The sequence below is a fragment of the Ochotona princeps genome, chromosome 15, assembly GCF_030435755.1.
Source record: "Ochotona princeps isolate mOchPri1 chromosome 15, mOchPri1.hap1, whole genome shotgun sequence".
NCBI classification, from domain to species: Eukaryota; Metazoa; Chordata; class Mammalia; order Lagomorpha; family Ochotonidae; genus Ochotona; species Ochotona princeps.
This window is the reverse complement of record NC_080846.1, coordinates 54,965,166-54,986,608: the sequence shown is the minus strand read 5'-3', so window position 1 is coordinate 54,986,608 and position 21,443 is coordinate 54,965,166. Positions and strand designations below refer to the sequence as shown.

General features: G+C 43.7%; 1 protein-coding gene across 1 annotated transcript in view; it reads right to left on the bottom strand.

Annotated features, from left to right (window-relative positions):
* Positions 1-7,158: 7,158 nt before the first annotated feature.
* CCNT1 (cyclin T1) overlaps positions 7,159-21,443 on the bottom strand; it is a 28,387-nt gene continuing 14,102 nt past the window's right edge. The window contains exons 5-9 of the mRNA XM_004599361.2: positions 15,444-15,506; positions 13,373-13,418; positions 12,211-12,374; positions 11,991-12,061; positions 7,159-9,552 (exon numbers count right to left, since the gene is read on the bottom strand). Coding sequence (XP_004599418.1) covers positions 8,155-9,552; positions 11,991-12,061; positions 12,211-12,374; positions 13,373-13,418; positions 15,444-15,506 — 1,742 coding nt within the window. The 3' untranslated portion in view covers positions 7,159-8,154. The remainder of the gene's footprint in view (positions 9,553-11,990; positions 12,062-12,210; positions 12,375-13,372; positions 13,419-15,443; positions 15,507-21,443) is intronic.

Sequence of the window (21,443 nt, the reverse complement as noted above, 5' to 3'; positions counted from 1 at the left end):
TGTAAAGGAATATCACGACTTGCGATTCGGTATTTACATATGAAAAAGCTGCATCCTTCTTGAGCAGTTCCATACTTTTTCTTCAACGTGTTTTTGGTCTACATGATAAACCTAATGAATTTCATATATAATTTTTCTTTATTGCGAAAGTCAGATACACAAAAAGGAGAGACAGAGGAAAATCTTCCGTCCGATGGTTCACTCCCCAAGCGGCTGCAAGGGCCGGTGCTGCGCTGCGCCGATCTGAAGCCAGAAGCCAGGAACCTCTTTCCGGGTCTCCCACATGGGTGCAGGGTCCCAAGGCCTTGGGCCGTCCTCGGCTGCTTTTCCAGGCCACAAGCAGGGAGCTGGATGGGAAGCAGGGCCGCAGGGATTAGAACCGGCGCCCATATATATTTCCGGCGCATTCAATGAGAGGACTTTAGCTGCTAGGCTACTCGCCAGGTTCCCCCCCCACCCCAGTGTCCTACCTATCGAGGGGCAGCAGATGGTTCCTAAGGCGCCCAAGTTCCTGCCACTTAGTTACAAGCCTAGATGGGACCTGGCTTGATAGCCCAGCGGTTAAAGTCCTCGCCTTGTAGGTGCCAGGATCCCAGATTAGCACCGGTTCTAATCCCAGCAGCTCCACTTCCCATCCAGCTCCCTGCTTGTGGCCTGGGAAAGCAGTCAAGGACCGCCCAAAGCCTTGGGACCCTGCACTCCGCGATGGAGACCCAGAAGCAGCTCCTGGTTTCATATTGCAACCACTTGGGGAGTGAAACAGCAAGACAGAAAATCTGTCTCCCCTTCTCTCTTTAACCCTGACTCCAAGAAAAATATATAAATCTTTAGAAAAAAAAGAAAACCTAGATAGAATTTCTGTTGGCAGCATTGGGTGGATGAACCGGAGGAGGAAAACCTGTGTGTTCCTCTGTCCGTTGCCTTTAGAATAAATCTTGGTTTGGGGACAGGCCTGGCTCCAGCCATTGTGGTCATCTGGGGAGAGAACCAAAAGAGGGAAAACATCTCCTCTCCTAGAAACACATTTTGAGGGCCCGGCAGCGTGGCCTAGCAGCTAAAGTCCTCGCCTTGAAAGCCCCGGGATCCCATATGGGCGCAGGTTCTAATCCCAGCAGCTCCACTTCCCATCCAGCTCCCTGTTTGTGGGACCCTGCACCCGGAAGAGGTTCCTGATTCCTGGCTTCGGACCGGCGCAGCACCAGCCGTTGCGCTCACATGGGGAGTGAACCATCGGATGGAAGATCTTCCTCTGCTCTGTGTATCTGACTTTGTAATGAAAATAAATAAATCTTTAAAAAAAAAGAAAAAGAAATACATTTTGAAAACTGTAACCAAATACAGGAATCAAAAAGGAATATTAAAACCACACTGGGGCCCAGCGGCCGTGGCCTAGCGGCTAAAGTCCTCGCCTTGAACCCGCCAGGATCCCATATGGGCACCAGTTCTAATCCCGGCAGCTCCACTTCCCAGCTCCCTGCTTGTGGCCTGGGAAAGCAGTTGAGGACGGCCCAATGCATTGGGACCCTGCACCCGCGTGGGAGACCCGGAAGAGGTTCCAGGTTCCTGGCTTCGGATCAGCGCGCACCGGCCCGTTGCGGCTCACTTGGGGAGTGAATCATCGGACGGAAGATCTTCCTCTCTGTCTCTCCTCCTCTCTGTATATCTGACTTTGTAATAAACTGAATAAATCTTTAAAAAAATAAAACCACACTGAATAGTGTGAACGCACATGGGATAAGAGTGCAACAGACTTAGCGTCTATGAAACCCAAGCACTAACATAAGGGATCCCAGGGAACTGAATTTCAACACCAAACATCTGTCTCTAATCATACAATTCTTAATGTCTGGGAAATAGGAATGTAGGCATTAATGGAAAATGAAATCCAGCTCTATATCAAGAATTTAATAAACTAACTGGAAATAGATGGACTCAAATTTTTGTAAAATTTATTTTATTGGGAAGGTAAGATTTAGAGAGATAGAACATACTTCCCTTTGCTGGTTCACTTCCCAAGTGGCCACCAAGGGCCAGAGATGAGCCAATCCAAAGCCAAAAGCTTCCCTGGGTTCTCCTACATGGGTGCAAGTCCCAAGGCTTTGAGATGTCCTCTGCTGCAAGCAGGGAGCTGGAAGTGAAGTGGAACAGTGCACACAGGGGGCGAGGACTGCACCAGGCTCTCAAAACTTTTTTGAAAGCTTATTTCTCTGAAAGGCAGTTGTAGAAGAAAGACATCTTCCATCCCCTGGTTCATTTCTCATGGCCACAACTGAGCAAGGAAAAAATTCAGGAGCACGGAGCTTTTTGTTTTTTTAAGTGTGCAAAGTGAGATTTATTAAAAGATTTTTTTTTTTTTTCACGGAAACTTCCTAATGCAGCAGGAGCAGGGTTTTTAAGACAAAGACCCCTGCAGGAGCTGTTGTTCAAGGTCTCTTGTGTGGGTGGCAGGAATCCAAGGACCTGAGCCATCTTCCTCTGCTTTCCCTGGCACAGTAAGTAGCAAGGAGCTGAAACAAATGGAAACTGAAGATCTGGAACTTGAACCAGAGCCTAGACCTAACACACTACGTGCCAGTCATAGATTCAAAATTGAAAAACCAGACATCTAGCTTACATGTTTCCCAGTGACAAATCAGAATAGAAGGAGCAAACTTTTAGGAAGTGACCTCTTCCTTTCAAGCCTGCTGAACTTCAGTTCAGTCTTTGCAGTACTTTCTCAATAGCATTCCTACTCTTCAGAGTTCATCACTTCCAAGACTCACCTTGGTCTTTGTTTTTCATTCTTTTTCTGCTTCTGAATGAGGATAGGCATTCACCATCATTTCCAGGCGCCATCAAGAATTTTTTTCCCCACAAAGTTATTTTCTTCTGAATCTGTTACTGTATCTATCATTCTTTGTCAGTGCTTGCAAGGTAAGCGCAGCACTTATCTGTGGCAGCTATCATGACTTTCATCTAAAGTCCTGTCCTGGACCCGGCGTGGTGGCCTAGCGGCTAAAGTCCTCACTTTGAACGCCCCGGGAACCCGGCTCTAATCCCAGCAGCTCCACTTCCCATCCAGCCCCCTTCTTGTGGCCTGGGAAAGCAGTGGAGGAGGACAGCCCAAAACTTTTGGGACCCTGTACCCACGTGGGAGACCCGGAAGAGGTTCCTGGTTCCCGGCTTCGGATCGGCGCAGCACTGGCCGTTGCGGTCACTTTGGAGCGAATCACTGGACAGAAGATCTTCCTCTCTGTCTCTCCTCCTCTCTGTATATCTGACTTTGTAATAAAAATAAATAAATCTTAAAAAAAAATAATAAAAAAATAAAGTCCTCGCCTTGAACACACCGGAATCCCATGTGGGCACCAGTTCTAATCCCGGCTACTCCACTTCCCATCCAGCTCCCTGTCCGTGTCCTGGGAAAGCAGTCGAGGACGGCCCAATGCCTTGGGACCCTGCACCCACATGGGAGACGCAGAAGAAGCTCCTGGTCAGATGAGCTCAGCTTCAGCCATTGTGGCCACTCGGGGAGTGAATCATCAGACGAAGATCTTCCTCACTGTCCCTCCTCCTCTATATATACCTGCCTTTGCAATAAAAATAAACGAATCTTAAAAAAAAGACCTAATAATATCAAAGTGGAAGAAAACTGTAACTATCAATAAACTGGCAATTAAAGACTGAGGACTGACTTGAGGACACAGTACATATAAATAACAACCAGATGAATTTTTAGCATTAATATTTATTGATGGGATGGATAAATACAGATTGAGAAACATACTTGACAGCAAGATATCAAACTGATAGCCAGACTATAAAATGTATACAATATCCTTTTTAAAAATGTTTTTATTTATTTTTTATAAAGAGCCCTTACTATTCCCATGGTCACTTACATCCTATCATTCACTGAACAGGCGGCAGAGATCCCAGGGTGGCACCCAGCACTGAGGTGCCCCAGGACAGAGGCAACAGCAGGTATACAGAGAAAGGACTCTACAGAGCTATAAAAACAAAACAAAAAAATCTCACAAAATTGTACCTGAGTGACACAGATTGCTAAAATGTTTTACTTATTGTTTTTCTGTTTGTTTGTTTGCTTGTTTTTTTCCTGTTTGCTCTTTGGTCTGATTGGAAAATGGACAGTTTCAGGAATACAAAATAGGATTAGGGAAAAGGTCAGTTTCAAGGTCAGAAACCTAGCTTAACACTAAGGCTGCTGCATTCTTTTCTTTGGGTGCTTCAGCCAGCTAGCACTTCGACTTTGTAACCAATTATGATCAACAACTAACCAGTTAAACTACTCAGCTTTCAGAACTGAAGAGTTCTTGATGGAGACATACTTGCTCTGGCTTCAATTAGCATGCTGTCAAGCATCCCTCTCCACGCTTAACATGGCCACACAAAATCCCAGCCTTTCTCTTTTCTCCATTCAACCATGAACACATGCTGATGAAGGGAAGAGTAGACATTGCTTTTTTAGACAACATGTTTTCTTTCCCTCCTTTCTCCAATTCCAAGTTCATACTTAGAAACTTAGACACTGAAATGGAGCTCTCCCACTTATAAAATAACTATTTACAGATTACTCCATTAGGTAGGATTACAGTACTGTGATGCTTTCAAACTCACATTCACCAAGAGATAAGATGGTAAACTAAAACTTGACTGTGGGGCAAAATGAACACTTCCCAAACCATCAGAAAGCAACACTCAGCTAGAAGCTGGGTGCTAGCAAACAGCCCAAGAAAGCTGGGGGTATATCAACGTCACTGAAGTCAACACTTAGTGGGACTACAGGGATTTTGTCACCATCTGATGGCTTAAACAGACCAAACTCTCCCAAGCCCAAGAGGACACTTCTATTCAAACTTGTGAATACCCCAGATTCTCCACTTTTCTAGTACTGGTATCAAATTAACAGAAGAAAACTTAAAAAAAAAAAAATCAATTTCCAAAGTAATTATAGAGCTATTTGTAGTCCAACCATACTAGGATAGATACAGTCCCTCCAATTGCCTTTGTCCACAAGAAAGGTCTGAGAAGAACCCATTTCCAATAATGAGGAATTATGTAGCAGAGGTTTAAAGAAACCCAGCAATGTTACCATGATTTTATTTCTATAATTTAACCTAATGTTTTGCAACTGGAAATTGAATTTTTTTTCCATTAACACTGGTGAAGCCAATAATACAGGACTATACAGGATACACTAAATCTAAACAAACATTTAAGATGATTTTTTACACGAAGGAAAAGGAAGGATCTCAAATATGGAAACACACTGATTTACAAGGTGCAACACTAGACTACCACCTAGGAATTTTCTAAACCCACAAAGCGTAACTGAATACTTCAGAAGATGAAATTGGCTTTTGGTTCATGCTTCACTAGAGTTCAGCCTATAACAACATAGATATCTGATTAAAAACCACTAAGGACACTCCACAGGTATTTGTTTTTTGTCAACATGAGAGTCAAGTGAAGTATTAGGAATATCAAGATTTACAGAACTTGAGCTCTAGACCCGCTTACCATCACTTCACACACTCAAGGATGAAACAGAAAACCATGTTTAGTAGACTATTTTTGGCTAAATAAATCCCATTGCTCACCTTTTAAAGGTGGGAGGGCAGGGAAGACACAAAGCTTAGAAACCACACAACCCTCTAGAAATCTTAAGTTAGTGGAATGTGGTTGATATGCTGACACACATATCTGCTCACCTGAAGACAATGCAGCAGCTTCAGAGAGCCCATGAGGAGTTTCCATCTAGAAGCAGACACCGTTGGTTACGTTACCACAGTACCAGTAGGCATGAGCGCACAGGGGTCTCAAACTGACCTATTTCAGTAACGATCTACAATGCAAAGGCCTGGCCACAAAGCAGCAGGCCCTTGACAAGCACTACAGCAGCGCCAAAGAATACTGCTCTAGAGACCGGGTGGATGAATACGTGCTTCTGTGGCGAGGGAGTGCATGTGACTACAAAATGCGACGAAAACCCTGGAAAACACCACGACCAAATCAGTGACTATCAATTCCGCGAGGATAACAGATGCAAACTAAATAGCATATTCCTTTTTGCGAAGTCAGGAAGGAAACCACCATCCTACAAAGAAAAGCTAACTAAAAGCCTAAACTTAGTAAACATAATCACGCATTTACCAAATTATCTGACACAACACAGAAAATATTGAAAAAGAGGAAACTATCATCTATTAAAATAAAGTGACAATTCCAAGTCAAGTATTACTGGCTTATAGGTCAGCAAAGAACTTATTTTGCAAAGCAATGGCAGGCAAATGCAGAGCTGCAGGACACTCAACTCACCCCCAGTTAAGTTTACACATCCCTTCCCATAGTAGGCCAGCATATCCTCAACCAGAATTACATTGGGTTTTTTTTGGCCCAGCCTGATCCTGGCAAGTAGGAGTTCATACACAATTCCCATCCTGTAAGTTTGAAAAGAAATCAACTTCCCCCTAAACAACATTTGGTGCATAGGAAGCTGCATTAAACATGACAAATTCAAACTATACCATCTTTTTCATCACCAAAAAAAAAAAAAAAAAAAATCTTACGAAGACCAACAAGTGTCTTATCAAATTATCTGTGGCTGGGTGGCACCTTCAGTTAAACAGCTTGGTTTAGAAAGTCTTTCTAACCAGATTTCTTTTGATTAAGGAAAAAAAAGTTCACTCCTTAATATCTGGAGTAATAATGAAGTCCTCATAACAGCAGGACTCCTGACCTGTTCGGTTTACAAAAAAAATAAAAAAATAAAAAAAAATAACCTATTAGAAAGATCCTTAAAAATCTGCCTAAAATCCAAAGCCACCAAAGGCAGACAATCTACGCCGAACAGGTAACTGTTAGCTAGGTTTGCTGACTTTCAAAAGCTCCGATCTCTAAAACCAATGAAGCTGTAGAACTTGAGGATGAAGCTGCTTTCCTTTCAGATACATATATTAAAAAAAAGTCTTAGATTCATAATGCAAAATACAATGCTCTAAAAATTCTAAATCCCAATTTCATTGTTTATAGAATCCTCTAGCTCCATGGCTTCACCCAGAACTGTTCTCACATGGCCTGGGCCTTCACACGCAGGATGAATACAGCACACTCGCCTTCTTTTCAGAGATCCCGACTCTGTTCCCATTTGAACAATTGGAAAAAAAAAGACACCCCCACTTCAGTAGGGTAGAGGCTGGCCCTGCGCTCTAACTTTCCTCAACCCCACTTTTGTTCTGTATCAAAATGAAAAATGGGGTGAAAATAAAGTTTTAACTGCAGTCAAGCCACCAGCTTCACTTACCCAAATCAGCAATGATAAAGAAAGGAGGAAATACCGCGTCAGATACACGTCTCTCCTTTCCTTTGTGATCCCAAGGCCGACCCTATTCTCTCTAGTAGATTGCTGGGATGTGAAAATGTTCAGGGACACGGAGGGAAAGGTAAAACATGATCTTTAAACACACAGTAAAAACACACATACTCAACACTTACATACATACTTAAAGGTTCCAACACTTCAAGTGACTTGAGCCCATTTCAGAACTCTTAGCCAAAAGCCTACCCTCCCACCCACCCTGAACACATTCCCACCCTCCAATCCCACCCACCACGAGTTACTGCTATGCATCTTTCTTACACACAGCAAAAAATCTCAATCCCCTCCCCAATTATATAAAAAAAACTAAAGATAACTTACTTTCTTTAAATTATTTTTAAAGTCTTTTAAATGATTTTGATGTTTAAATACTTCCCCTCTTCCAACATATTAAACACCAAAAGGATCCACAGTTGTTTGATAAAACAAACCTTCAATGTTTCAGTTCTGACAAGAGGGAAGATATTAACTCCAATCAACCTAATCAGGCAGTGGAGAGGCCAACAAAGTGTTCTGAATCCTTCACAGTTTTAACACGTGACCACCTCTCTAATAACAGCAAAAACTATAATAAAATAGTTACAATGTATGAGGCAGCACATACACCAACCAAGGCCAACCATCACCCTCCCACCTACTGCGCAACATCAATTGCATTCCCTAATCGAAGAAGGGTGACATATTTCATAAGGGAAGTAATTTTCCTAGTCCAGAATCAGTAGTCAAGAAAAAAAGCATTTTTTTAAACAAGTTTTTCCTCCTCTTCTTTTTCTTCTTTACTTAGGAAGCGGTGGAAGTGGTGGAGGAGGTTCTGATGGTAGAGGTGGTGGCCGGGCTTTGTCTGTATTGCCAGCTCTGGAGGAGATTCCAGCAGACCGCGGATTCAGATATTCACCGTAAGAATGAACAAAATCAAATGGGGGCTGAGTGGGCTGAACACCCTGGGCACTGAGCAGGGAGTTAAGCATATTCACAGTATCTTGATAGTCTATCGTCTGCGTTGTGTTGTGACCATTGGCTCCGGCAGCGCCTTTATCCAGTTTCATATGAGAAACTCGAGTTTTACAGCTGGGCTGTGAGAAGGGAAGGCCACCTGTGTCTGAGCTATGCCCAGGCAGCTGAGCCATTGTCGGAAGAGGTGGGAAGGGGAAGTTGATGGAAGAAGATTTAGTACTCTTGGCAACCTTTGCTGGATGATCAAACATGGCCCCAGTCTCTTCAGAAGGGCCTCTTTTACGACTCGAACTAGAAGAAGAGAAAGAACTAGACAAGCCGTAGGTTTTGTGGGGTAAGGTGCTTGACTGGCTACTATGCTTTGGCTCAGCTGGCCGTCTGCTGGCAGCACTAGCCGGAGGCTGTGAGTGGGAGTGCTTGTGCGAGTGGTGATTGTGGTGGTGGTGGTGATTGGCCGGGGGGATCCTGTGCTTGTCTTTGTGCTCTCGGCTTTTGGAGACGCTGTCCTCTACAGCAATGTGCTTATCACCTGCAGAGTGGACTTTAATGCGCATTTTAATCTCTTCTGGTTTTGCAGAGGCAGTTTTATCTCCACTTGCCACTGGCAGTCTCATTTTGAGAGCTGTTTTGTCAGCTTTCTCAAGAAAAGACCGATCAGAATTTTCCGAGACTTCCATGGGCATTTTCAGAATACCTGAAGAGTGACCATCGTGGTGAGACAGGAGATTCTGGGCAGCGTACGCATACTGTGACTTCACGTTGGCCTCCATGTTCTCCAGTTGCCTCTTCTGGGCTGCCAACTCCTCTGCATGCTTGGCTCGGTATTCTTTCAGTGACACTTTAGCTGACGGCGCACTCTTACTACTCTGTTTCTGAGAAATGAATGTACTTGAACTGTCCTGTTGTAAGGAATGATCAGCTCCTATAAGTGCTACATTTTCACTAGTCCGGTGACCCTGAGAAGATTCGAGTTTAAAAGAAGGCTGAGAGGACAGCCAACGCTCGCCTTGCAGCACCTCCGCATTGGTTAACTTGTTAGATGACTCTTCAGACACTGGACGGGAAGGCACTGCACTTGTGGTAGAAGTTGACATACTCATTAGACCTGCAATAGTTGTATCTGAAGAGCTCTGGGAAATCATACTGAGAATCGTCTGCTCCGAAGTGTTTCCATCTGCTCCTCGGTCATCTGCTTTTGTTTTTTTGGCAGCTAGGCATGCCTACAATGAAGCAAACAACCTCTTTTTACTCCAGGTCAGTTTACTAAATAAAAAGCCACTGAAATTCATAGAATATACTTACTGCAAGACCAAAGACCTGTAATTACCCTAATGTGAAGTCCAATAAACATTAAATATTTAAAATCTTCCATCAAGAGTCACAGTAATCTATACCAATGTTACAAAGCAACAACAACCAATAAAGAATTTGTGGGGCAGGCATCTGCCACCTGGGAAATCAGCAGGCTATAGCCACAGTAGTTGGGCCCTTGTGACCCATGTGAGACTAAGGTGGAGCACTCAGTCTCTTCTAACGCACTTCTGGACTCAGCCTGACCTGCCCGGACTCCATTGTGGGAGTTGATGGAAGCTGCAGGTATGTGGCAGGGGGTGGAGAGGTGGGAAGGGCTACTAAGCCTTTCAAATAAAATAACTAAGTAAAAGACAGCAGTGAGAATGAGTGCATCCCATAGGATGCCCGAGTTCAACTCTCAGGTCCAGTTTCTTGCTAATACACATGTTGGGAGACAGCGGCTAATGGCTCAAGTGCACGAGTTTGTGTCGCTCACAAAGGAGATCACCTATGTTCCAGCCTTCTGCCTTCAGCCTGACCGTCTCAGGCTTTGAGCGATCTGGTAAGTGAACCAACAGATGGAAACTCTTACCCTCTCTCTTTTAAATAAATATAAATAATAAAAACTTTAAGCACTTTTAAAAGGGGGGGGGGGGATGCTGATCATATTATCTAGACATCGGTCACAAGCATCTATGACCTCTTACAATGGTATTTGATTCATCACATTCTAGAAATTTTCATGAGATTGTAAGTAAAAGATAACTACAAGCTCAAGCATGTTTCTAAGAAAACTTGTATTCTGTAACTCACTCAACTAAGAATTAAAGTAGGCTTGCTAGCCTAGATATGAGAAATAAAGACAATACTTTCGTTTATTCACTTATTTGATAAGCAGAAAGAGGGAACAAACAGCAAGTGATCTTCCACCCACTGCTTCACTTCCCAGATGTCCTAAGCAGTTGAGATGAGATACAGCTGTGCCAGGAACACAATCAACACAGAAACAGAAAGTTGGAGCCAGAAGCCGAGTATCAAACCAACCCACGCTGACAGAGGCAAGGCATTACCACGAGCCTGAATGCCTGCTCCTTCCCATTACTTTGCCTTTCAAATACATATCTTTAAAAAATAATAGAATTGTATATCAAAGTCGTATTTGTGAATGAAATTATTCCTTTTATTTCTCCTGTTAAGTAGATTTATATGTACACACACACACACACATATTTTTAAGATTTACTTAAATTTTCATGGAAAAGGCAGATTTACAGAGAAAAGGACAAATAACTTCCAATAGTTGATTCATTCCCTAAATAGCCACTACAGCCAGAGCTGACCTGATCTGAAGCCAGAAGCCTGGAACTTCTTCCAGGTCTCCCACATGGGTGCAAAGACCCAAAGCTTTGAGCCAGCCTCCAGTGCTTGCCTAAGCCACAGCAGGGAACGGGATTGGAAATAGAGCAGCTGGGACACGAACCAACACCCATATGGGATCCTGACGCTGGCAAATGAAGGATTACCAATTGAGCCATCATGCCATGACCCTGGGAAGCAGCAGTGGTAGCGCAAGCTACTGGATTCCTGCCCACACATGGGAAATCTACTTCCTAACTTCTGGCTTTATAGTTGTCTTTCTGCCTTTCCAGATGTATAAAAATAAAAATTAAAAAAAAAAAAAATTCTAAAATCACCTTAAGTATAGGTAAATTATGATACCAGCTTTAAGATTTTTATTTATTGATTTACTGATTAAAGACTTATTTTCACTGGAAAATCAGATTACAGAGAAGGAGAGAGAAAGATCTTCTGTCTGCTGGTTCATTCCCCAAGTGGCCACAAAAGTCAGAACGAGCCAATAAAAAGTCAGGAGCCAGGAGCTTCTTCCAGGTCTCCCACGTGGGTGCAGGGTCCCAAGGTTCTGGGCCATCCTCCACTGCTTTCCCAGGCCACAAGCTGGGAACTGGATGGGAAGTGGAGCACCCTGGAATCAAACCGGAGCCCAAACAGCATCCCAGCACTTGCAAGGCAAGGATTTAGCCACTGAGCTATCATGCCAGGCCCTAAGTTTGTAGTTAGATTACTTGAGTCTACCAGAAGCCAATAAATGCTCCTCAGAGAAGCCATGTTGTTCTTCCAACAGTCTCCAACAGAAAATAATCACCAGATGCCCCAATAGCAGGCGGAACATAATGTAAAGCAAACTGCTCTCACCAACAGCCACAGATTCCCGGGGCAGTACTCAAGCTAGGAAGCTGGAGTCATGATCATCACATAACCATAAAAGGAAAAATTTCTACCATATTCCCTGGTACAAATAAAGAAACTGATTTTCTTCCACAAGCTGACCAGAACAATTTCTTACCCTCCAATTCCGAATGCGCTTGAGCCTGCTAGGAGTTTTTTCCAGGATCTGTAGAAACTCATGTGTCAGTTCTATGAATAAAACATTCAAGAAAGATTCAGAGACACAGCAAACAGAACAAGAATAACCTCAACTAACTCACTATTTTCATCTAAATCCGGCCAGATATGTAATAGGCCAAAACTAAATGTTTTTCAAGGTCCCTTACTCTAAAACTTACCATCTAAAAGTTCCAGGGTCACAGTGGCGTCAACATACTCCCACCAGTGCTTCCCATCAGTGGAGACTGGGATCTCCCAGTTGGACCACTTGCAAGCCAGATGAATGCAGACACAGGCCACCACAGGAGGTGTGTACTGCAAGCTAAATGTGGTCAAATGCAGGCTGACATCGGAGGGAAGGAAAAAGAGAGTGTCGTGAGCTCTCATTTCTCAACCCAAAGCTAAAACTCCACTATTTAAAAATACAAAAACAAACAAAAAAAAAAAATCAGAAGGGCAAGACTCAACCAATTATCCAATACATTGATCTAGAACTCAATGTAATGATTTGCTATCAGTCCACTCTTCAGGTGACATTTCTGAATTTCATGACTTCACATTACTCAATCTTTCCATTGTTTAGGTACCCCCAGAAGGCTAGGTTTTTAGAAACAATAATTTCTGGGGGTGATCAGTTAGTCTCTGGAACACACACCCCACATAAGAGCGCCTGTTTTTGAGTACTAGCTACACCATTTCTTCAGCAGCCTCTTGTCACTGCACACCTGATAGTGGCTCAAGGCCCGGCATCCCTGCCACCCACACAGGGACCCACACTGACTTCAAAGCTGATGGTTTCAGCCTGGCCTCACCCTGACTACCGTGGGCATCTGAAGCTTAAACTAGCAAGTGGAAACTTAATTTCCATTTCTCAAATAAAACCAAAAATATTAAAGGCAAAAACATGGATTGCTAATTTCTAAGCCCCAAATCAATGTTTACTATGTGTTTTCCCTAAGAAAAAGTTTCTGACAAGGCAAGCTGTCATAAGCTTTCTGGTTTGCAGAATCCCTAAATCACAGAGAGACAGAAATGCCCTAAAAGTCCTTTCTCTCGTCCTTCAGTTTCAAAATAATGCCATTCACTTATTCACATGTGAATGAATGCTGTATTTCAAGTTTCTCCTGTCAGGTGATCACACTGAATTCAACAGCCCCGACAGTTAGCAGTATCTTCAGTTAGCATAAATAATACTGGAAATCAGAAATCACAGGAACAAGATGCTGGGTAATAAGTGTTATACACCAATAAGTTATTTGGATTCCTTAAATCCCTTAAAAGCTGATCATTTCAACCTAAATAAGTGTAGTCCCCAACAGAAGACAAAAATTAAATTTAAACCTGTTAGTTGCCATGAAGTAAGACGTCTGTGCTAAGTCCTTGCTTGCTGAAGGAAAAAAGTGGGGCGGGGGAGATAAAAGAAAAAACGTTAGTTCCACGCAGTCTCAACAAGCACCTGCAAGGTACAATGAGCACAGATACAAACGTGGTCCCTAGCCACCTGACACCTACATTCTACCAAAGAACACAGATTAATGATTTTTCATTTTAATATTCATAATCACGTTGGTTCCATACCGAGGGGCTCCAGCTTCACTCTATATACAAGATCTCAAGGGTACAAGCTTAAAAACCAATTATTGAGTCCACACCCTAGAACTTAACTAAGTTTGGAGAAAAATGCACACATTTTTAACTAGTAACCCAGATTCTGATCCAAGAGTTCACTGAGAAGCCCAAAAGTAAAGATGAACTAGGATTACCTAAAGGAAGATGAGAACTCAAAAGACCCAAATACATTCCGGAAAAGTATCTTTGGCTAATCAAATTTACTTTTAAGTTGTTAGCTAATCCTCACAATATGCATAAATATACTAGAACGAAAACATCCACAGTCCTCCTTGTCCCAAAACTGTTGCGATGATAAAGGAAACTTATTTCCTTAAAAATTTTCACTATTAGTAGTATGATTCCATCTGTTTAATCCCATCCTTGTTTAATGTAAATATCTTAATACTTTCAAAGAACTTGGGAGCACAGTAGTGTCCAGGTTCTCTTCACAGTACTATTTAAACTGAAGAAAGTAACTGGGTCTCTTTCAATTGCACTAATACTGTTAAATTAGAATGAGAAAAGTTCTCCCAAGGGATGCTCAATGACAGAAATTTTATAAATGTTCAGATCTGAAACCAAAATAAAATCACCCACACCCAAAATTTGCTTATAATCATTACAACAGCCGTTAGGATATCATCTGAGAGTGCCTGAGTCACACACTGAAGTGCCTGGGACCAAGTCCTAGCTCCACTTCTAACTGCAGCTTTCTACCGGCGTGCTCCTTCCCTGGAGGGCAGCAAACGCTGGCTCACATCCCTTAGTCCCTTGCCACCCTTACACCCTAGACTCTAGCTTTGACCTGGCCCAGCCCAATTTGTTGCATACATTTGGGAAGTGAACCAGTAAATGGAACATTTTTCTTTATGCATGTTTCTTTTTCTGCCTTTAACTAAAATGAAACTAAATAGTAAGTAAAATTGCTTTTGGCAACTTTACAGAATATGGCTCCGGTATTTACAATAATTCAACTCTACCTGAAAATCATTTAAAACAGTAATTATCAGAACCCAAAAGGAAAATTTCAAGTCAGAACAATTCAATTGGATTTAAGCCAAATAGACTTTTCAATTTTAACTTCTGGCCCAAGCTGTTGGTGTTTGCCCATAACAGATCAGAGTCTCTAGACTGTAAAACAACTTCGTGAAAGGTTTACTGAAGGCAGAGTGACACAAACAGAAAGATTTCCATCTGCTGGTTCACTCAACTGCTGGCCACATCTGGAGCTGAGACAAAAGAAGCCGGGAGCCAAGGACTCCACACAGGCTTCCCACATGAGTGGCAGGAACTCATGTACCTGGGTCAACCCCTTCTGCCTCCCATGCACGTGAGCAGAGGCAGGGCCAGCAGCGCAGCACAGTATGCTAAGCTTCTGTCTATGGCACAAGCACCCATATGAGCTGGTTTGGCTCCATTTCTGATCCAGAAAATGAGCTTGGAAAAGCACCAGTAGCTGGTCCAAGTCCTTGGGCCACTGCACCCATGACATGTGGGAGACCTGGAAAAAGGTACTGGCTCCCAGTTTTTGATCAGTTCAGCTCTGGCAGTTGCAATCATTTGGGGAGTGAACCAGAGGACAGAATCAATCTTTCTTTTCTCTCTGTATCTCCACCTTTCAAACAAAAATTGAATCTTGAGCACACAAACAGCAACAACAACAACAAATAACCACTGGCAGAATTCAATCGCAAACATTGTAAACTCAGCTGCAGGAACCCAAAAAGGTAGTTTACACTGTGCCCCAACACCCAACCCAGCAAAACAATCTAGACAGTCATCTCAGCTCAGGATTACTTACCTCGGACAAGCTGAGTGCACTTGACCACATGAGTATGTGGGTGATCTATTGTAAGTTCAAAGCCTTCAACAAAAAAGTAACTAGTTAAAAAAAGTAAAAGATATCAAGGCAATTTACACTTTTGCTCACTCATCACAAAAGACCTGGTGATCACCGAAAGACCTTCTTGATTTCCTTCTTTCACAAGACTCAAGGCACTCTCAGACCTACTTATTACCTCCCAAGCTGATGATACAGCACTGCCAGCAAGTGCAAAAAACCACTGAAAAACCAAAAACCCTTTTTTCTTTCCTTTTTTTTATATTAAATTTTAAATGATTTTTACATAGTTGATTAGGGTGATTAGGGTAAAGGGCTACAGGAAGGTGGGTGAGATCACCATTTCCACATTCTTTTTTTTCCTTCCTATATCTGGGGCAAAGGGGAAAATAAGGAGAGAAGCCACACGCAGCCTTCCAAACGACTCTGCACCCTGGGTCCAGCCACGTGACACCACCCCAGGGTCCCCAATGTGGGGCATGTTCCGAGGGTCCTGCTAAAGAGGTTTTAATAGTTCAACAGTTCTGGGAAAATCAAGATGGCAGAATAGGGTAAGGACATGTTTAAACAGACGGAGAAATATTAACCAGCATACAGCAGAGAGGGCACATTCCAGGAAATAAGAGATGACAGAACAACAGCAGAGGGGTACCTGGAGACTGACAAACACAGGAAAGCAGCAAAAACAACAGTGAGGTGTTACAGTGACGGATACCCCAGAGGCATTCAGCAAACGGTGATCTGAACTCCATCAGGAGCCGGAACTGCACCAGCAATAAGATGGGAAGGGACTTTCACTGGGAGCTTGGGAGGTAAATCCAGACAGAAACTGTCCATCCTGCTGGTCTGTTTGATTTGACCAGGAGCAGAGACAGAGCAGCAGATCCCAGACGAGCAGTGCTGGAACAGAGTGGATTTCACAGCCCAGTCGGCCCCCCTAGAGCCAAATTGAGCGCCATTTTGTTTAAGGAGGCAAAGGCAAGGGAAAGGAATGAGCATGCACGGAGCTGGGAGTGAACTCATTTCTGACTCCACGAACTGCAACAACATGGCATCCTACAGATTCCACCCAAGACAGGTCCAGGTAGCCACCAAAACGGATGGCCAGCAAATCAAGAACTCTAGCAGTGGTATGTCAGGTGACATTTTGTACAGTGTGGCAAAAGTTTTAGGACTGCAAAGGACAACAGTGAGCTGCACATGTGCCAGATACAGGATGAACTCACTGAACTCAGTGCATTGCACTGCTCCCACATAATACCAACTATGATATTGTACGGCACAAAATGGGTCCATGTGGCCCTCAGATCTAACGGCCAACACATTCCTGCAAGAGTACCCCCAACAACAACCTAGCCATGTAGGAATCCTGGTGCCTCCGTAATCCTGGGACCTGCTCCAACCAGAGGTGGGACAAAAGTTGTAAAGACAACAGTGCAGCCTCACCTGCACTCAGGTGGAGACTGGTGAGCCAGGAGCTGGGGCTACAGACACCATGGAGAAAATTTAACATAAGAACCCAGACCTGGAACTCACTGGAGGGAGTGGCAAAACTGACTACAAACAAAGAGCTGTGTACCGACTGCAATAAGTAAAATTGAACTGTAGATCTGTGGGTGACACAGCTTAGAAACCTGCCCAAGGAGAAGATTCTGCTAGCCAGAAGTACAATGACCAAGAGCAAAAGAAGAGACAAAGCCACAATGAATATTACTGAAGATTCCCCCCCAAAGGAGCAAAACCCTCTGCCAACCTCAGAGTTAACTGAGGAAGACAGCGAGCAAATGAGAGATACAGAATTAAAAACACTTGTTATAAAGCTTTTTATGAACAAGAAGCATGTAAAGCAGGTGTTCAAGGAATTCAAGGAATATGTCACACTGGAACTGAATCAAATGAAAGAATATAGAAATTACAAACGAAGAATACAGTGGGGGGCCCGGTGGCGTGGCCTAGCGGCTAAGGTCCTCGCCTTGAACGCCCCGGGATCCCATATGGGCACCGGTTCTAATCCCAGCAGCTCCACTTCCCATCCAGCTCCCTGCTTGTGGCCTGGGAGGGCGGTTGAGCATGGCCCAATGCACTGGGACCCTGCACCCGCATGGGAGACCTAGAAGAGGTTCCTGGTTCCCGGCATCGGATTGGCGCGCACCAGCCCGTTGCGGCTCACTTGGGGAGTGAATCATTGGACGGAAGATCTTCCTCTCTGTCTCTCCTCCTCTCTGTATATCTGACTTTGTAATAAAAATAAATCTTTAAAAAAAAAAAAAAGAATACAGTGGGGCAAATTAAAAGTACAGTGGAAGGTCTTCAAAATAGAATGAAGGAGGCAGAAGAAAGAATCTCAGAATTGGAAGCTATTTCCTGTCACCAGGGGAAAACAAACAAAAAGCTGGAAGCAGTGCTGAACAAGCTTAAAAAAAATATTCAAGAATTGAAAGACACTATTAAGAGGCCTAATATAAGAGGTATAGCAGTCCCAGAAGATGCAAAGTGGCTAAAGTCCTCGCCTTAAACGTGCCGGGATCCCATATGGGCACTGGTTTTAATCCCAGAAGCTCCACTTCCCATTCAGCTCCCTGCCTGTGGCCTGGGAAAGCAGTGGAGGACGGCCCAAGGCTTTGGGTCCCTATACCCGCGTGGGAGACCTGGAAGAGGTTCCTGGTTCCTGGCTTCAGATCAATGCAGCACCAGCCGTTACGGTCACTTGGGGAGTGAATCATCGGATGAAAGATCTTCCTCTCTGTCTCTCCGCCTCTCTGTATGCCTGACTTTGTAATAGGAATAAATAAATCTTAAAAAAAAATACTATACTTTAAAAAAATGTATTCAATGAAATAAAAAGGAAAAATTTCCTGAATCTAAGGAAATAATTTGGAAAACAACATCCAGGAGGGGCACAGAACTCCCAAGAGGCTTGACCAAAAGTGATCTTCACCATGACACATGATAGTCAAGCTTCTTAAACCAAACATGAGGAAAAGATCCTTAAAAGTACACATGAACAAAATCAACTGACATAGAAAGGAATGCCAATTAAACTCACAGGAGACCTGTCACAGGAAACTCTACAGGCCAGAAGAGAATGGAGCAACATATTCCAGATTCTAAAAGCAAAAAATTGCCGGCCCAGGATAACATAACCAGCAAAGCTCTCCTTTGTCTTTGAAAATGAAATAAAATTCTACCACAGTAAAGAAAAGTTAAAAGAATTTGCCTCTTCCAAATCTGCCCTACAAATGATACTTACAGATTTTTTTAAATTTTTTATTATAGTTTTGATAATCGTTACATAGTTAAAAAGGTTAAAGGGCTATAGGAAAGTGGATAAGACTATTATTTCTACATTGTTTCCTTCATGTATCTGAGGTATAGGAGAAATTAAGGGAGAAGCCCCACCCAGTCTCCCACCCACCCCAGGTACCGGATGTGGGGCATGCGTCAAGGGTCCTGTTCAAGTGGTTTTGATAGTTCAACAGTCATGAATTGCTGCCAATCTCGCCACTCCAAGCACAACTTACACAGTCCATCTTACTCGTTTGCCCAGTTTTTCACTGCCAACATATGGCTGAGGTGGTTGATTGACTTGTTCTGTCCTCTGTCTTTTCATGGTTAGGGGTCTGAGTCCAGCAGTTCGATTGGGGAGATCTCCAAAGAAACTCTGAGGTGTTCCCAGACCAGACTCTTGTATGTACTAGCAAGTACAGGGCCCGGCACAGTCCATCACCACGATCAGCTGGTGGTTGCAATTGCTGGGTTGGTTCTGGTTTCAGTCCCGACTTCCACTGGAACCAATGGGTGTTGCAGTCCAGCCTGATTCTGCCCAGCACATACTCAGCCTTCACATAAACCAGTGGGAGCTGCAGCCTAGTCAGAGTGACCCACAATAACCAGACCAGGCCCGCCCCCTACCCTGGTTTGCCAGTCTGTGTAGCAGACTAGTGCAGTCTGTCCCACATCCCATTTGGCTCTCGTACATGTCGATGGGTATTGAGGCTTAGTTCCATCTAACCAGCTCAACTATCCAGCCCACACAAATGTTGTCGGGTGCCTTTCTGTCTAGCCACCCCAGCCCCTGTCCTAGGTTTTTGTGCCCTCTGGTGGGAGTGGTAACCCAAGAGGGAGGAGCCCACTATTTCCCTTCTAGGCCACTCCCACTCCCGGATAAAGATGTTCTCTTGACAGAGAAGAGGAATAGCACCCACCAAAACCAAAGGCAAATGTAAAGAACATCCCAGTAAAATAACAGAACCAAATTACCACCTATTTGTATTAACCCTGAATGTAAACAGCTTAAACGCATCTTCGTCACAGATTAGTAGACTGGGTTAAAAAACAAAACCCACCTATTTGATGCCTACAGGAGACACATTTCACAAAGATAAGCTGAAACTATATCTCATGGATTTTGATTTTTTTTGTTAGTTTCATCTCTTCAGAACACTTTCTTCTCATTAAATTCTCCACTGACTCATATATCATACAGAAGCATCATTTTCTTCAAGAAGGTTCTTGATTTTCTTTTATATTTCTTCAGCCACACATTAGTCATTCAGTAGCATGTTATTTAACTTCATGGTGTTGTTAATTTCTTTTTTCTTCCTGTTGTTGATTTTGTTTTGTGGCTTTTCATTTATGGGATGTATAGTCACTGTGAGATGGAGACTAACATATCTAGATGTGAGGATACAATGTAGTATGCATCTCTACTTCCAGACTAAAGATGGACTCCCAATGAAACTGTTACATGACAATAGGACGATGGACTCTCTGCCATTGTCCATGCCCACAATAACGGACATATGTTTCTGTGTGAAGAACTATACTTTAGTAATGATACAGGGGGACTATGGGAGGTGGGAAATTGGGGAGTGCATAAGGGAAATCCCAGGGGCCTATGGAACTGTAACATAAAATGATAATAATTATAAACAAAAGACTTTAAAAATTTTTTTAATTTATTTTTATTACAAAGTCAGATATACAGAGAGGAGGAGAGACAGAGAGGAAGATCTTCCATCCGATGATCCACCCCCCAAGTGAGTGCAACGGCCGGACTGCGCTGAACTGAACCCAGGAACCAGGAACCCCTTCCAGGTCTCCCACGCGGGTGCAGGGTCCCAAAGCTTTGGGCTGTCCTCGACTGCTTTCCCAGGCCACAAGCAGGGAGCTGGACGGGAAGTGGAGGTGCCGGGTTAGAACCGGCGCCCATATGGGATCCAGGCACATTTAAGGCAAGGACTTTAGCTGCTAGGCTATGCCACCGGGCCCAAGATTTAAAAACTTTCTGAAAAAAAGTTCAACAGTTCTGAATTACTGCCAATCTTGCCACTCCAAGCACAATGAAATCTCTCCAGAATCCACTGGTTGACATACTCCACTCTTAAGAGTCTCCATTTGCCCAGGTATTCACTGCCAATGCTTGGCTGGGCTAGTTGATGGATTTGTTCTGTCCTCTGTCTTCTATTCCGGTACCAGGTGTCCTCTGCAGGTTCCAACGGACTGCCATATCCTCCATGTGCACCTGGATATGCTATCCACTGCTCCATCTGGGCCTCTGAGGAGGCTCAACTCTGACACATCCACACAACACAGTCAGACCACGGAGCCTGCAATTCTCTTCATGGCTGGGGTTCTGAAATCAGCAGTTAGTTGGAGGGATCGCCAAACAAACTTCATCTGAGTTGATCCCAGACCTCTTTCTTGTGTGTTCCTGCCAATACAGGGTCTGGCACACTTCGTTGCACACAGGGGTCGTTGCAATTGCTGGGTCAGTTCTGTCTCCAGACCTGTCTTCTATGCAAACCACTGAGTGTTAAGAGCCCAGCTTGATCCTACCCACAGCACACTAGGCCCTCACACAAACCAGTGGGAGCTGTAGCCGAGTCAGAGTGACCCGCAATAACCCCCACCAGGCCTGCCCCTTACTCTGGTTCCTGTGCTTGCCAGTATGTACCACAG